The 17,728-nt window shown below is 42.2% G+C and overlaps 1 protein-coding gene across 2 annotated transcripts in view; it reads right to left on the bottom strand.

Moving 5' to 3' along the window:
* FAF1 (Fas associated factor 1) overlaps positions 1–17,728 on the bottom strand; it is a 303,897-nt gene that overhangs the window by 216,703 nt on the left and 69,466 nt on the right. For both annotated transcript variants that reach the window (XM_040407595.1, XM_040407596.1), the window contains exon 7: positions 11,657–11,762. In XM_040407595.1, the coding sequence (XP_040263529.1) occupies positions 11,657–11,762 (106 nt within the window). The remainder of the gene's footprint in view (positions 1–11,656; positions 11,763–17,728) is intronic.

Here is a 17,728-nt window from a genome sequence, read left to right as displayed (position 1 = left end):
ATACGCACTGAAATCCGCAGGTGTTCGCAAGCAAATCCGTGCGGTCAATGCGCATCAATTGGTGCTTATTTGCATGTGGATTTGGTGCGGATTTTACTAAGTGAATGAAGAATATCCGGTCAGGAAAAATAAAATAAAATTGACATGCTGCGGATTTTAAAATCAGCACCGCAGATCAAAATCTGCGCGGAAAAAATGTGCATCGAGAATTTCAGATTCTAATAGAATACAATGTACGTGAGACCTACGGTGCGGATTTTCAGCACAGAAAATCCGCACGCAATCCTGATCCTTCTCCAGTCAATCTAATAAATTAAATCTATCAGATCGAATTTATGAGATCCATCCAATATAATCTAATCTATCATGTCTATAGATATACTAGATTCATCAAATCCATCTAATATATATATCTAATCTATCAGATCCATCTGTCTATCCATCCATCATGTCTATAGATCTGCTACATTCATCAAAATCAGTCAGATCCATCAGATTCATCTAGACAACCATCTCCATCTAATAATATCATTTAAAAAAATTCCACGGCATTATTCGTTTAATCACCAGACTCCGCATTTACTTAAATATCACTGTGCTGCCCATAACATTTCCTTTCATCTATATATATATAAAATCCATCCGTTCCACCCGTCTATCCATCCGATCCCTCAGTCTATCCATCCGATCCCTCAGTCTATCCATCCGATCCCTCAGTCTATCCATCCGATCCCTCAGTCTATCCATCCGATCCCTCAGTCTATCCATCCGATCCCTCAGTCTATCCATCCGATCCCTCAGTCTATCCATCCGATCCCTCCGTCTATCCATCCGATCCCTCCGTCTATCCATCCGATCCCTCCGTCTATCCATCCGATCCCTCCGTCTACCCATCCGATCCCTCCGTCTACCCATCCGATCCCTCCGTCTACCCATCCGATCCCTCCGTCTACCCATCCGATCCCTCCGTCTACCCATCCGATCCCTCCGTCTACCCATCCGATCCCTCCGTCTACCCATCCGATCCCTCCGTCTACCCATCCGATCCCTCCGTCTACCCATCCGATCCCTCCGTCTACCCATCCGATCCCTCCGTCTACCCATCCGATCCCTCCGTCTACCCATCCGATCCCTCCGTCTACCCATCCGATCCCTCCGTCTACCCATCCGATCCCTCCGTCTATCTAATCTATCATGTCTATCACACCTGTCATACAACCCCACAGTCAGCCAATCTATCTATTATACAATCTTATCAATCCAAGCCATCTGGCTCTCTGGGATAATTCTACCTGCTACATCATTAAAAAAAAAACTTTGATTATCAAACTTCCAATAACACTAACTCTCCTCCAAATGATTTTGAATTTGCTTTAGTTTTTTTTTTTATTAAAAACATTAAATCCATTTTTCCTGTACTTCAGCAGGCTGCCATCAATACAGAAGGCTTTACGGAGGGAGGGGAGTCCTCCAGAGATCATCAACAAGTGAGGAATCGTTTCTCTTATTTAGAATTTTTCTTTTGTAACCAATTAAATCTACTCACATTCCCAATCAGACGGTCCCATATCTATACGATTCTGAGTAAATGAACTTGTTTTCGACTTCTGACTGGAGCAGATGCAATAATTCTACAGGACAAAGGACGGACGGGGGGGGGGGGGGGGGGGGCTCGCTGATATACGTGGAAACTGACACGGCGAAGTGAAAGGTAATTTTGCAGTCGGCAAGAAATCTAAATGGTCGTTATATTTGTTGCTTCGTGTTTTCCCTATGTATATTTTACTATACAAACAGATGGGTGCCGAGAGGAAGTGGCGCAGGATGGAGAGGAGCGAGAGGACATTTATGGAATATTAATTTCAGCTTTTAATAATTGATGTAGTCATTTTGAATCTTTCTGCATAGAATATCATGTGTGAGTAGATTGCATTAACACTGCTTAAACATTTCAACTTGTCAGAATGGCCAACTCCATTTTTGATATATTTGCAGTATTTCCCCGTCGAAACAGTAATAATGGCAGAATAAATATGTGCCTCTATTTTATAATCACTAAACATTAATGAATATTTTATATCTTTTTAAATCTCATTGTTTAATTTAAAAGGGTGAAATTAAGTCTCCCTCCAGCAATGTGCCAATTATCTCCTGATCAAACAATAACCCGGCCATTATACTACGGTCTGTTTGTATTTCAGAAGCTAATTTGGCGTTGCAGAATGGGCCCGGCTGGAGTTGTAAAAGTGTGTCAAATGTCGCCCTCTTGTGGCTGAAGTCTGCATTGCACAATGAAAATTTCCAGGATACGCTTCTATAATGAACAAGTAACCGAATGAGAGGATGGATGGATGCAGAATTTCTTTGCTCCTATTAATTATGGAGAAAATTTAGTTGCATAAAATCTATTTTAGGATCACCACTCCAATATTTTTAGTCTGATCGTTGGAAGGGTCCATAGATGATGCTCCCAGGGCTCTCACCACTACAGTACGGTAACCCGACCATGAAAGCTGCCACATGGCTGGAGCTTAAACAATAAAATAGCACGAGGTCTCCGAGGTTTTGTGTTGCTGATGAAGACGCTAAATCTGCAACAGAGAAGCCTAAAGATCCTAGAAGTAGACAATAATATTCATTGCTGCTGTAAAAGGACTTAGTTGAAAATGTCCCCCAAGCCCTTAAATGTGTTAAAAAAAATGTATTTAACAAATATATATATATATATATATATATATATATATATATATATATATATATATATATATATATTTGGTCAGTGATTTGCATCAGTGATTGTAAGCCAAAACCAGGTGCACAGAATAGGTGCAAACCTTTCCATTATACTTTATCTCTGTGGAGGCTTCACTCCTGGTTTGGGCTCACAATCATGATGGAAATCACTGACCAAATACTGACATGTGAATTAGACCTCGGCTGCAGCAGTGACATAGCCGTATATAGCATGTGACTGCTGCAGCCAATCACCGGCCTCAGCAGTATACAGCATGAGACCGCTATGGCCAGTGATTGGCTGCAGCAGTCATATCCCAGCTATAACACCATTACAGATCTGAGCCGCAGCACTGGACATGGAAAGGGGGGTGGAGATTTTTAGGAGGTGAGCATACAATCTTTTATTTTAACAGATATGAGCAGGAGTTTTTCAAATAAATTGGGCAACTCCTTTATACATACTGGCACAGGAAAATGAACAGCCATAAGTATTGCCCATGGGATGCCGCTCATCTCTGTCATCAGAATGTGATCTTTATATAAATATTGAATAAATATATATGGATGGCACACACTACATCTGGAACATAGTAAAAGAATAAAACACATTTATTAAGAATAAAAAGATAAAATTCTACAAAGAAGGAAAAACCTATCGATAAATGGCTGACAATATAGGTAATATAGGAATAGGAATGATTGATGGAAGTAATGATGATGAATCAGGATCAGACAAGAAGGTATAAATACGAGGATATATTGAATGGATCAATAGAGTATCATAACTCTTCGAGTAGTAATGTCTGATGTTGATTGTGCCAATAACTCAGTATGATGTAGAATAAAATACAGACGAGTCCCATATCAAGATAACTACACCTGGTTGATCACGTTGCTCCTGTCCGGCTGGATACTTTATGCGCTTGCGGTTCGGAGTGTATGGAGGGGAAGGGGGGGGGTACCTTGGGTGTTGAGGCTGGAATTGAATACAGCTGTATATGTCCATATGAAGTATCGTTAGTTCGCTTGCTGGATCATAGTGTATTTTCCTGGTGTTGGTTAAGAGATCACTGTTCAGATCCCAAACACGTTTCGGAGCACACACGCTCCTCCTTCAGTGGGTATGAACAGTGACTAGATTGAGTAGGTTTTTATAGGATCATCTATTAACGAGGAGGAGGAGGAGGGGTATCGGAGTTTCTCGATAGAGGTAATTGATGATAGCTGGTCTGGATTCCAATAAATGTTCAATAAATTACAGAGAGCAGAGATGAATGAAAAAAGCGTTCTATGTAGAGGCTGTTAGTGACATTAAAGAGCAAAGATTATTTAAAAGAATGAATACAGATGAGAGTAAAAATAAGAATAATAAAACAAAACATTCACAGATGCGTCTTTCGTGCGGTTTTCATGCGTTTCTTGTATAAGAAGAGGAAAATAATTAATATTTCTATTTCTTTATAAAATATGTCATAAAAGATCAACATGATATTGTTTGGTATCGTATTGGTGTTTATTTTCCTTGTTTTACGTATGTTTCGCTTGTTTCTTTTGTTTTCTTCATTCCAACTCTGTTTAATAATGAATAGTTATGTGTTGGGAGAGGTAAATAGGACGCAGAGATTAGGGATGGGGGTCCTTCAAGGATGGGGAGATCGAGGTGCTGGTAAGCAGCCGGACGTCGGTGTCCCGTCCTCAAAGGGGCACCCACCCCAGGTCTATAGGAACCCGAAAAGTTCCATTTCAGCGTTGAGGCCTAAAGGAATAATGGTGTCAAACTCAAAGATTCTTCTGGATTCGACTCTTGACAGGTTTATAATGTGGTTGCCTCCTCTCCACTGTCTTCTAACTTTCTCAAATGCTAGAAAAGTAAGGGGTGTCGGGTCATTGTTGTGGGATTCTTTGAAGTGTTTAGAGACCGTATGTAGTTCATAACCTTTTTTAATGTTGGAAATGTGTTCATCTATTCTCTTTTTGAGAGTTCTTTTGCTCCGTCCTATATATCGGTACTGTTTTTTGCATGGACACTACGAAAGATAAATAACATCTGAAGAGTCACATGTTAGATGTTCTTTAATTTGGAGGAAATAGATGTTATGTGTTGACCTTATTGTTCTGATTTTTTTAGGGAAATTTGTAGTTCTACAATTGTTGCACCTCCTACACCTATAGAAACCTTTTAATGTTAGCCAGCTTATTTTTGGCTTGTTTTTTATTTATACGTTATTAATGGGTCAGTGGGTAGGTGTGAACCTATTACGTTGTCTTTCTTAAGGTGGTGCCTGTGTTTACGGTTAATTTTTTTTTCTACTGGGTATTTAATGGTAGGATGATGCGTATATTTTCATCTTTTTTTTGTATCTTTTTTAATAGCTGTAAAGAATTCTTTTCGATCCATGTCTCTTACTTCCTGCAGAGAAGTTTCTATTATTTCATTTGGGTAATTTTTAATTTGGAATTGTTCTTTCAAACTTTTGACTTCGTTTTCAAACTGTTCTTCCTTTGTACAATTTCTCTTAAGTCTTCTGAACTGATTTGTAGGGATGTTGATTAGCCAATATGGGAGATGGAAACTGGAATATAGAATGTAATTGTTTCTCATCACTGGTTAGTGAAATGTGTTACATACCAGTCTATTTCCATCAATTTTTACTGTTAGATCAAGAAACTCAACATGTGTTTTGCTTATATTAGTTGTAAAATTCAAGTTTCTGTTGTTTATATTGATCTCTTCTAAAACAAATATGTAAATTAGTCTCAGTATCCTTCCATACGAAAATGATGTCATCTATGTATCTGCGTCAGAGCGCCAGGCTTACCCGCAATCTTGGCCCAATGCATTCCTGTTCCCAGTGGGCCATGAATAAGTTCACATAACTGGGGGCAAACCTGGTGCCCATGGCTGCCCCCCTTGTCTGTAAAAAATATTCTCATAGAAAAAATAATTGTGTGTAAGAATATGGTTAACTCCTTCTGCTACAAAGTCTATTTGACCCTGTTGTAATAATTTGCTTTGTTGTAGTTGTCCTATAAATGCTTCCATCCCCCGACTGTGGTCAATTATAGTGTATAAGAAGTTTACATCCATGGTACCTAAGAGCCAGTGTTCTTTGAAATCAACCAGTTTATTTTCTAAAATAGTGTATGTCGATTGATCTCCTACATTCTTTGTTGTCATTTTCTGAATCTCAGACTACGATTGCCCTGCCTTTGTCTGCTGGTCTAATAACTATATTCTGTAAAGATTGTAATTCTTTGATTGCTTTTATTTCTTCCTTATTTAGATTGTTGTATCTTGAATTATTTTCAAATTTTCCTAATATCCATCTCTACATTTTTTTTAAAATGTTGCTATTTCGGGGCCTATTTCTTGTTTGGGGTATTTTTTTTTATTTTTCTCTAAGTGTTGTATGTTGGTATTTGGATATAGTAGTTATTTCTCTTGTGATAGCATTTTTCACAAAATATTTTTTCAGACATATGTTTCTAACAAACTTCTCTATCCCTTCGAATGTATTGAATTTATCTAATTTTGCAGTCGGAGAGAATTTTAATCCCTTATTTAACAGATTGGTTTGTGCATTAGTTAACTTAGTGTTGCTGAGATTCACAATGATCTCATCTGTTATCGTACTCTATAATGTCTGTATTGGTTTCTTCTTCCGCCTTCCTCTCCTTGTCTTCCTGTGGCATTGTATCCCTGTGTCCTGTCTGTTATCTCTGGTCTCTGATTCCTCTCCTGTGAATGTTCCCATTGGTAGTGGTGATTGTGCCTGTTTGGTGAATATATCTCTGGACTGTCTCTCATTTGTTTCTCTGGTTGGAGATTGTGCCTGTGTCTCAAATTGTATTTGTGTGTGGGGGACTGGGTTCTCAGGGGCCGTCTTGGGGATTGTGAATGTCGTCTGGTTCTCGTTCTGTGGTGAGCTGCGGTGTAGTCTAAAAAATGTGGTGAGGAGTGATCCAAATCGATTCGTGGTTGGAATGTTGTGTTGGGTTTGGGTGTCTGTTTCCAAATTTTCATTCTTTTTTCCTTTTGATCTATTTTGTGTTTCATTTTGTGTCGAATTTGTGCTTTGTGTATTATTTCTTTGTTGTTTAACACAAAATAGATCAAAAGGAAAAAAGAATGAAAAAGAAAAAAAGATACAAAAAAAAAAAAAAGGATGAAAATATACGCATCATCCTACTATTGAATACCCAATATAAAACAGTAGGAAAAAAAATCATCCGTAAACACAGGCATCTCCTTATGAAAGGCAAAGTAATAGGTTCACACCTACCCACCGACCCATTAATAACATTTACTAGAGCCAAAAATTTAGGCATAAAAATCGCCCCATGAATAAAAAACAAGCCAATTAAAATTCAAACAAGCTGGCTAACATTAAATAGGTGCAACAATTGCAGAACCACAAATTTTCCTAAAAAAAAACCCACAACAATAAGTAAGGTCAACACATAACACCTATTCCCTCCAAATTAAAGAACATCTAACATGTGACTCTTCGAATGTTATTTATCTTTCGTAGTGTCCATGCAAAAAACAGTACCGATATATAGGACGGAGCAAAAGAACTCTCAAAAAGAATATAGCTGAACACATTTCCAACATTAAAAAAAGGTTATGAACTACATACGGTCTCTAAACACTTCAAAGAATCCCACAACAATGACCCGACACCCCTTACTTTTATAGGATTTGAGAAAGTTAGAAGAGGAGGCAACCACATGATAAACCTGTCAAGAGTCGAATCCAGAAGAATCTTTAAGTTTTACACCATTATTCCTTTAGGCCTCAACGCTGAAATTGAACTTTTCGGGTTCCTATAGACCTGGGGTGGGTGCCCCTTTGAGGACGGGACACCGACGTCCGGCTGCTTACCAGCACCTCGATCTCCCCATCCTTGAAGGACCCCCATCCCTAATCTCTGCGTCCCATTTACCTCTCCCAACACATAACTATTCCTTATTAAACGGAGTTGGAATGAAGAAAACAAAAGAAACAAGCGAAACATACGTAAAACAAGGAAAATAAACACCAATACGATACCAAACAATATCATGTTGATCTTTTATGACATATTTTATAAAGAAATAGAAATATTAATTATTTTCCTCTTCTTATACAAGAAACGCATGAAAACCGCACGAAAGACGCATCTGCGCCTTTTGTGAATGTTTTGTTTTATTCTTATTTTTACTCTCATCTGTATTCATTCTTTTAAATAATCTTTGCTCTTTAATGTCACTAACAGCCTCTACATAGAACGCTTTTTTCATTCATCTCTGCTCTCTGTAATTTATTGAACATTTATTGGAATCCAGACCAGCTATCATCAATTGCCTCTATCGAGAAACTCCGATACCCCTCCTCCTCCTCGTTAATAGATGATCCTATAAAAACCTACTCAATCTAGTCACTGTTCATACCCACTGAAGAAGGAGCGTGTTTGGGATCTGAACAGTGATCTCTTAACCAACACCAGGAAAATACACTATGATCCAGCAAGCGAACTAACGATACTTCATATGGACATATACAGCTGTATTCAATTCCAGCCTCAACACCCAAGGTACCCCCCCCCCCCCCCTTTCCCCTCCATACACTCCGAACCGCAAGCGCATAAAGTAACCAGCCGGACAGGAGCAACGTGATCAACCACGCGGGACTCCACGTGAGATGCTAATAGCGCGGCTGGAAGTCCGGAACGGAGAACGGAGAGAGGTCTTTGTGAGCGAAGTGCCTGGCAGTTTATATCACCAAAAGCGTGAGTTACCCTATAAAGGGCTATTATCTGAAATAAGGAGGGGACCCATTATGAACTATCAATCTGGTTCACATACAATAATAGTTGGATTCACTGCACGATTTGAAGCGGTGACATAGGAGATCCAATCATACAGAGGACTCATAACGTTGAGAAGAATGTTCCCAGTAAGGTTTTACTACTAACCACCAACATTGACAATAACGTCCTTCGTACGATCTGATTACTAACCACCGACCATCTGGAATATTAGTCACCCTCATTATAAGTGGGGACATTGTTACAATCTGAGGAACTATTATTTTTATACCTGTACTACAAGAGGAGTAACAACAAAAAAGGATACTTTTAATATCGTACTTTGTTTCATATACTTAAGGGTAATGGAACCATCCTTGACCATCAAGAGAAACATCAGATAAATGGACACTAGTTACCGTTTTTCTGTTATTGTAGAGTTATCTTGATATGGGACTCTCCTCTGTATTTTATTCTACATCGTACTGCGTTATTGGTACAATCAACATCAGACATTAACTACTCGAAGAGTTATGATACTCTTGATCCATTCAATATATCCTTGTATTTATACCTTTTTGTCTGATTCATCATCATTACTTCCATCAATCATTCCTATATTACCTATATTATCAGCCATTTATCCAAAGGTTTTTCCTTCTTTGTAGAATTTAATCTTTTTATTCTTAATAAATGTGTTTTATTCTTTTACTATGTTCCAGATATAGTGTGTGCCATCCATATATATTTATTAAATTTTCGTATTAGGCGAGGGGTACGCCTAGGATAGAGCACCACAATCCAGTAAGTGAGCCACTAAACTTCACTTATTATACAAATATTTCCGCACGTCAATGGCAAATTTCCATAGATACATATCATAGCAATACATAGAGAAGGAGACATAAAAAGTTGATACCGTATCAAAAAAAGGTAAATGAATCATTAAAACGCAAATAAGGCCCCATTCACACAACCATATTTTTGGTCTGCATCCGATCCGTATTTTTTGTGGATTCCACGCAGACCTAGGGCCGGGAGATATGGCCTAAACTCTATATTGCGATATAATTTTAACTATGTGCGATAACGATATAGATCGCAATATATTATTTTCTTCTCCATTATTATTATCATCATCATCCATGTCCCACAGCCAGCGCCATCAGCCCCATGCCATAGCCATCCTCCAACCCAACCGAAAGATGGAACTCGTCCTATTCTTGTCCATTTTGCAGACAAGAATAGACATCATTACAAGACTCCGCAACAACAAAAAACGGATGTCATTCATATTTTTTGCGGACCACAAAATATGGGTCATGTGAACACATCTTAAAGGGTTTCTATCACTTCGTTTCACATATTTAGGTGTCAGACACTAGCGATCCGCTAGTGTCTGCTCTAACAAACCATCCTAATATAATAGGTTTTGGGGTTTCGCTAAAAAAAGAACTTATATCTATATGCTAATGAGCCTCTAGGTGCTATGGGGGCGTCATTAGCACCTAGAGGCTCGGTCTACCTTCACAAACTGCCGCCGCCCAGCGCGTCCCTCCAGCCCGCCCATCTCCTGCTGAATGCGATCCTCCCTGTGAGCGTATGTATTCTGCGCATGCGCAGTGAATGTCTGACCGCTTCCCTGCACAGACATCTCCACTGCGCCTGCGCCGATGACATCATAGTGCTCCGAGGAACAGGCGCAGTGGAGATGTCTGTGCAGGAAAGCGGTCAGACATTCACTGCGCATCCTAACTACCCCAATAATGGTCAATGGGGGTCATGGGGCGCAGTGTGGTTCCACCATATGTAAACGGAGAGCTGCCCTGTATGAAGGACAGGGAGCATTCATCTTGCAAATGTGAAAAATAACATGTGGATAATATACGTTTGCCACCTCATCATCGCATTCATCTGCCCATCATCTATCTACTGTATATAGTGTCGGTCTAATCTGAACTTGAAGACCACAGGTGCAGGAGTGGGGCGTTGGAGGGGTCACTTTGAGATTTTATACATCAAATAAAATAAAAAAATAATAATAATTGTAAATGGCTCACAGGTCACTAGTAGAGATGAGCGAATTTACCAAAAATTGCCCGGATAGACCTGATTCAGTCTAAATATATTTGGTGCAAAGCAAAAACCCCAACTGCCCTGAAAAGTAGAGTACGACTGTATCCAAATCCTATCAAGCTCTTTATTGCCGGAGGAGGTAACAACCTGTTTAAAGGGCATCTGTCAGCAGTGCACTTGGCCGCTGAAGGCATCTGTGTTGCTCCCATGTTCAAATGTGCCCGCATTGCTGCGAAAAATTATGTGATATATGCAAATGAGCCTCTAGGAGCAACGGGGGCGTTACCATTACACCTAGAGGCTCTGCTCTCTCTGCAACTGCCCTCTATAATTGACAGGGCTAGGTGTGATGATCTTTACACTGCCTGGTCCTGTCAATCAAAGTGGAGCGGGCGCGGCAGTTGCAGAGAGAGCAGAGACCCTAGGTGTAATGGCAACACCCCCGTTGCTCCTACAGTCTCTTTTGCATATATTACATCATGTTTCTCAGCAGTGCTGGCACATACGAACATGGGACCAACACAGACGCCTTCAGCTGCCAAGCGCACATGCAACAGGTCAGCTGGTGTCATAGGGACAAAACTGCTGACAGATGCCCTGTAAGAACACACTTCACTGCTATATTATTATTTTTTTATTATTATTACAAACAGTCCGGAAATCATCCTTTTTGGTGGCCGGTGCCTTCTCCTCTATCTGTAAATCAGTGGCCGCCATTTTAAACGATTCGTATGGGCTGAATCACAAAAGTTTCAGATTTAATGAAATTAGGGTATTTGGGAGAATTAAATTTGTGTAGCGCCCATTCGTTCATCTCTAGTCAGTGGGAGCTTGAAGACTCCTGACCTATTTGAGACACGTTACTTATGTGTGAGAGCTTTCAGGACGCTGACACCAGTCTGGGACTGTCACAGTCCGCCCAGGTGAATGCAGGTGCCTACAAATCTCCGTACGAGGGACAGGTCCTTGTGATTCTCCGTGCTAAGGAACACTAGTATTAATTTTACATGAAACGCTATTGCAGTTAAAGGCCACATCATGGCGACAGCTCTCACCTCCTGGATAGTGCAGTTCCCGGAGAATTGCAGGTTGTATTCCCTCTTGACTTCGCGGTGAGTGATGATCAGCATATAGTTCTGGTTTAATGACTCCTGTTGAGAGCTGAGGGAATAGAAATAGAGACAGAGTCAGAGAAGACAAGTAGTGGCGTGCTCCGGTGGAGCGCTCATCCTTCTGGGACCCCCGGGACTGGCACTCCGACAAGCCCGGGCACACCTTACTCCCATCAAAGGAGCTGCTACTGTACTGACCAAACATACACAAGGTGTCCTATGAGCCTGTTACTTCGCAGACACATAGCTAGCACTCACATAATTATTATATCTAATTAGTTAAACACGTACAAGCAGCGTCTCCGCAGGGCCCAGGACCACACAAATCCACCACGAAGTGCTAACACACACATCACATTGTCAGCACCCAAAGGACGAGGAAAGGCACCGACACACACGTATACATACATTCAGTTAACCACCTTCACGACCTCCTTCTCTCCTCTTCCCACAATCACCCCAAGATGTCTACCGTGCAGCCCCCGTACTCTGGAAATCTCTACCGCTAGGGATGAGTGAACTTCTGTTTTCAAGTTCGGGTTATCTAAGAATTCCGTTATGGATTCCGCTACCACGGACTATAACTTATGGTCTGTGGTAGCGGATTCCATAATGGAATTCTTAGAGGTCAGCTGGGTGTTACCAGCTGGGAGGGTCCCTGCACAGTCTGACACTATTCAATAAGTGCTGCCAGTGTCAGACCGTGCAGGGAAAAAACTGGTAACACCCGTCTGGATCTTCATTGCAAATGGCACTTCAAGAGAAAGCAGCTCCTATTCTGGTGGCTGTCATTTAAAGGGCCACTATGTAATACTACATTTGATCACAACTGTTTGCCACAGAAAGTCTCTTTGTGAAGAGGTCGTCTCTGAAAAGCCTCCTTAATCAAGGGTCTTGTCGGGAAATTGGGTTAGGGATGAAATTAGAAAAGTGGACATGGTACCTATAACAGTCCTCCAAGTCTACTACTGCCGCTAGGCAATCCCAGGTTAAGGGGGCGAGCCGACATCCTGCCCCCATGTGGCTGCTGACATGTCCTCCTGCACCACATAGTGTAGCGTCGGACTCTGCAGGTCCTTCTCGTCAGATATCGATGGCAACGGCCCAAGGCTCAGCTGTCATGTGCGTCATCTGGATAGCAACGGCACCGAGGGCATTGTCTCAGGGAGCGGCTAATCCGCAGAGAAACGTTTTACCGTTCTGATCACATGACCGACAGAGAAAGGGACGTTTGCTGTTTGGATAACAGTGTTTTTTCAATTGGAGGCCAATTTTTGTGTCATGACTATTTTTTTAAATGTTGCAGCAATTTTCTTTATTTTATTTTTTTTCTTTTAAAACACCCTTCTCAAGAAGTGTCTGGAAAGTGACTCCCCTCAAAACTTTTCTCATCCAACTCGACTTGTTTTTTTTTTTTTTTTTTTTATAACATATAGAGCCCAACGGGGGAAGCCACAACAATGTCAAAGTGCATCTGTCAGCAGATCTGTACCTATAAGACCTGTTACATGAGCGCTTGGCAGCTGAAGGCATCTGTGTTGGTCCCATGTTCATATGTGCCCGCATTGCTGCGAAAAAAAATATGTTTTAATATATGCAAATGAGCCTCTGGGAGCAACGGGGGCGTTACCGTTACACCTAGAGGCTCTGCTCTCTCTGCAACTGCTGCACCCTCTGCACTTTGATGAACAGGGCCGGTGTGTGATCACATTTACTCTGCCTGGTCCTGTCAATCAAAGTGGAGAGGGCACGGCAGTTGCAGAGAGAGAAGAGGCTCTAGGTGTAATGGTAACGCCCCCGTTGCTCTTACAGGCTCATTTGCATACATTAAAACATCATTTTTCTCAGAAGTGTGGCCATGTATAAACATGGGACCAACACAGAGGCCTTCAGCTGCCAATAGGTCAGCCAGTTTCATGGGTACAAGTCTGCTGACAGATGCCCTTTAAGGAGTTGCCTTAGAACGCTGTCAGTAGAATACAGGCTACCATCAACGACAGCCTGTATTTTACCTATAGAAAAGCATAACAAAGCCGGCTGTATGCCGCTGTCAGATGCAATGGAAGCCACACAGATATTACCAGCGCCTAGAGCTTCCTTTACAAGCAGGAGCCTTCCTTTACATGCAATTCCCTATTATGCAGGCATTATGGTTTTAATGCTTATGATAAATGTATTTGGCAAGCGTGCATACTATGTGAGCTTCCATAATTTGCCAAAAAATTATTTAAACTTTACGACTTGTTTCCCTTTAACCACTTAAAAGGTTTTTGGCTTAAATAACTGCTTTCCGAATCCTAACTCCGGGAGACGCAGGATGCCTCATCTGCAGCGCGGCCCGCGATGGCTCGCTTTTTATTTTCTTATAGAAGTGCCGCGGGATTCGAGATTAAACACTGCCAAACCTGTCAATTAAATCTGCCCGTTTTAAGCTTGCAGCTTTGCGGCGGCTCATGTCAGCTACGGATCACATTTACAGTAATTACAGCTTATTTACCTTAACACAAAATAAGGAATCAGTATGGAGATGTAGTGTTTGTTGTAGCTAAAGCTGCCGGAGATTTCACATTTGCTGCAAACAGACGCCACTTAAAAAGCTGGAAAGTATGCAAATCTCCCAAGCCTGTGCAGCACGGAAGCACGCCAGGCCCGACTTACAGACGGAAAGCAAATACGGCACACTAATCCCAATGATGGAATGGGATCGAGACTACAACCTACATTATGCTGCAACAACTCCATGGGACGAATTACTGCACTGCTACTCGGCCACATGGTGGCTTTTCCAATAGGAGAGGATATCTTATAAGGCTAAAGTGGCTTTTTATTGGATTTTTCTTTTTACCGGCAAGGTGGGGGTGTGTCCCTTAGGCCTCCTGCACACAAACGCAGGGCGCAATGCACGAACACCAACCCTGGGGCAGCCGCAGCGGATCGCGGACCCATTCACTTTAAGGCTACTTTCACACTCACGTTTTGGCCAGATTCGTCATGGATCTGCAAAAACGGATCCGTTCAGATAATACAACCGCATGCATCCGTCATGAATGGATCCGTTTGTATTATCTGTTACATAGCCAAGACGGCTCCGTCATGAACTCCATTGTTCCAGAGAAAACGGATCGGTCCCCTTTGACTTGCATTGTGCGTCATGACGGATCCGTTTGGCTCCGTTTCGTCAAGCGGACAGCAAAAGGCTGCAAGGAGCGTTTTGGTGTCCGCCTCCAAAGCGAAATGGAGACAGAACGGAGGCAAACTGATGCATTCAGAGCGGATCCTTTTCCATTCAGAATGCGTTAGGGCAAAGCTGATCCGTTTTGGACCGCTTGTGAGAGCCCTCAACGGATCTCACAAACGGAAACCAAAACGCGAATGTGAAATTAGCCTAATGGGTCCACGATCCAACTGTTCCGCAAAAACATAGGACAAAACCCCACGGAAGCATTCTGTAGCGTTCCGTGCTTCCATTCCGCATCTCCGGATTTGCGGACCTATTGAAGGTGAATGGGTCCGCATCCGTGATGCGGAATGCCACGGAACGGCGCCCGTGTATTGCGGATCCGCACAACGGGCAGCACGCGTTCGCGTGCAGGAGGCCTTACAGTCTGACACTGTCCAATCAGCGCTCACCCCTTTGACAGGGATGGCCTATCATCAGGATAGGTCATCCATATCTGATTAGTGGAGGTCCGACACCCGGGACCCCCCGCCGATCAGCTGCGAGACAAAGAGGCGGTGCTCTGTGTGCAGTGGCGTAGTGTAATTACAAGTACTCGCTCCATTCACTTCAATGGAGTGAGTACTTGTATTGCACTGCACTTCCAAGATGAAGTGCAGCGTAATGAAGAGGAAGCGGTACCCGCACAGAGCGCCGCCTCCTTGTCAAATAGCCGGACCCCCGCTGACCAGATATTGATGACAGAAGTGTTAATACATGGAGACTACAAGTATTTGCTAAGGAAGGTGACAGATCCTCTAAAAAGCCCCATGAACATGACAGTATCTGTTTTGCGGTCTGCAAATCGTGGATCCACAAAATATACACGTGGTCCGTGTGCTGCCTACATTTTGTTTTTTTGCAGACCTGTTGACTTTAATGGGTCCGTATCTAGGGATGAGCGAACTTGTGTTCCTTGTCAAGTTTGGCGTACAAGGTTCAGGTTATTTAAGAATTTCGTTATAGATTCCGCTACCACATAACTTCTGGTCCGTGGTAGCGGAATCCATAACAGAATTCTTAGATAACCCGAACCTTGTACGCCAAACTTGACAAGGAACACAAGTTCGCTCAACACTATCCGTATCTTATCTTTTTGCTGAATGGACATACGGAGGCGAAAAGCACATGGATCCTTCTTCTGCTTTCCGCCTCCATATGTCCATTCCACAAAAGGATAGAACATGTTCTATACTTGGCCGCAAAAAGCGAAGCACATACCCATTGAAGTCAAAGGGTCTGCAAAAAATGCGGATGCAGGGCAGACAGTATCCGTATTTAGTAAATCCACAATTTGCAAACAGTGAAATGCGTACGGTCGTGTGCATGAGGCCTAAAGCTACAGCAACCTCTGCGGTAAAGATATAGATAGTAACATATGGATGTGATTTCTTTAGTAATAACGTACATAAAACAGACACATGATAAACCCAAACACGGTGTGATCCCCCCGAAGAGGATGGACAGTGCACGTAGCATAGGATGCAACTAAAAATCACAGGAAATCTGGTCTAAATTAAAGGGTGGTCCTATAAATACAGTATATATCCACCTACACTATATATGCAGCATGGTGGCTCAGTGGTTAGCAGCTTCCTGTGTAGTCTACATGTTCTCCTCACATTTCAGGGGCGCTGGGCCTTCTCAAACTGATCGGCAGGGGCCTGACGCTGACGACCTATCCCCGTGATGGCTAACCTCCGGCACTCCAGCCGTGGTATAATTACAACTCCCAAGATGCACACTGGCTTGGCGGTTCTCAGAACTCCATAGAAATGAATGGAGCATGCTGGGAGTGGTAGTTTCACCACAGCTGGAGAGCCGAAGGTTGGCAATCACAGAGTCCTATCCAGAGGATAGGTCATCAGTTAGACATGGTCAGGTAGCCCCTTTAGGCCTCTTTCACATAAGCGTATACGGAACCATTCATTTCAATGTCATATATAAGGATCGCTACTGTCTCTGATCCGAAACATGTAGACTGGACTGTAACTGGCTTTTATCTGCACTGAAAAATCAAGGTAACATTTTAACCCGAGCTGGACCTTTTTCTCTTTTTACTCAAGCAACGCTGTGGTTCTTGGCGTGGTCCGTGCTTGGTGTGACAGGGTTTGAGCACGCCTATACTCTCTCTCTGCCTTTCATTTCAATGGTTCCGCAAGAAAAAACACTGAAAAAGCCATACGGTCGTGTGAAAGAGGCCCTAACCAGTTAAAGGTTCCTCCCTAAATTAACCAGGCTAAGCAAGGTGATAATCTGACCCAGATTTAGGGTACGACCTAATTAATCTAATTAGGACAGCACTGTTTAGTCCGTCTGCAGTGGGCCTCGAGACCATTAAAAATGCGTGAATAACTCCTAGAAATGAATGGGTCAATGGGTCTAGTACGTGACAACCTCTTTCTATCAAAGCTAGGACCAGCCCTGTACCTCACATGGACCCAGAGATCTCCCCAGTCATTGCTCCAATTGCTGTCCCAGATTATCTTCAGCCTGGCAGCTCAGAGGGGACGTGTCCTGTAAGCTTAGGGGACTTTCACACTAGCGTTTTTTCACACTCCGTCACAGGAGCTCAATACCGGAAAAAACTCATCCGTTTTAGGCTACATGCACACGACCGTATGTATGTGTTTTGCAGTCTGCAAAAAAAAACGGATGATGTTCCATATGGCATCCGTTTTTTTGCGGATCCATTGTAATAATGCCTATCCTTGTCCGCAAACTAGAAAAAAATAGGACATGCACTATTTTTTTTGCGGGGCAACAGAACGGACATACTGATGAAATGAAATGAATGA

The sequence above is a fragment of the Bufo bufo genome, chromosome 9, assembly GCF_905171765.1.
Source record: "Bufo bufo chromosome 9, aBufBuf1.1, whole genome shotgun sequence".
NCBI classification, from domain to species: Eukaryota; Metazoa; Chordata; class Amphibia; order Anura; family Bufonidae; genus Bufo; species Bufo bufo.
The sequence above is the reverse complement of the archived record's forward strand: the minus strand, read 5'-3'. Positions and strand labels throughout refer to the sequence as shown.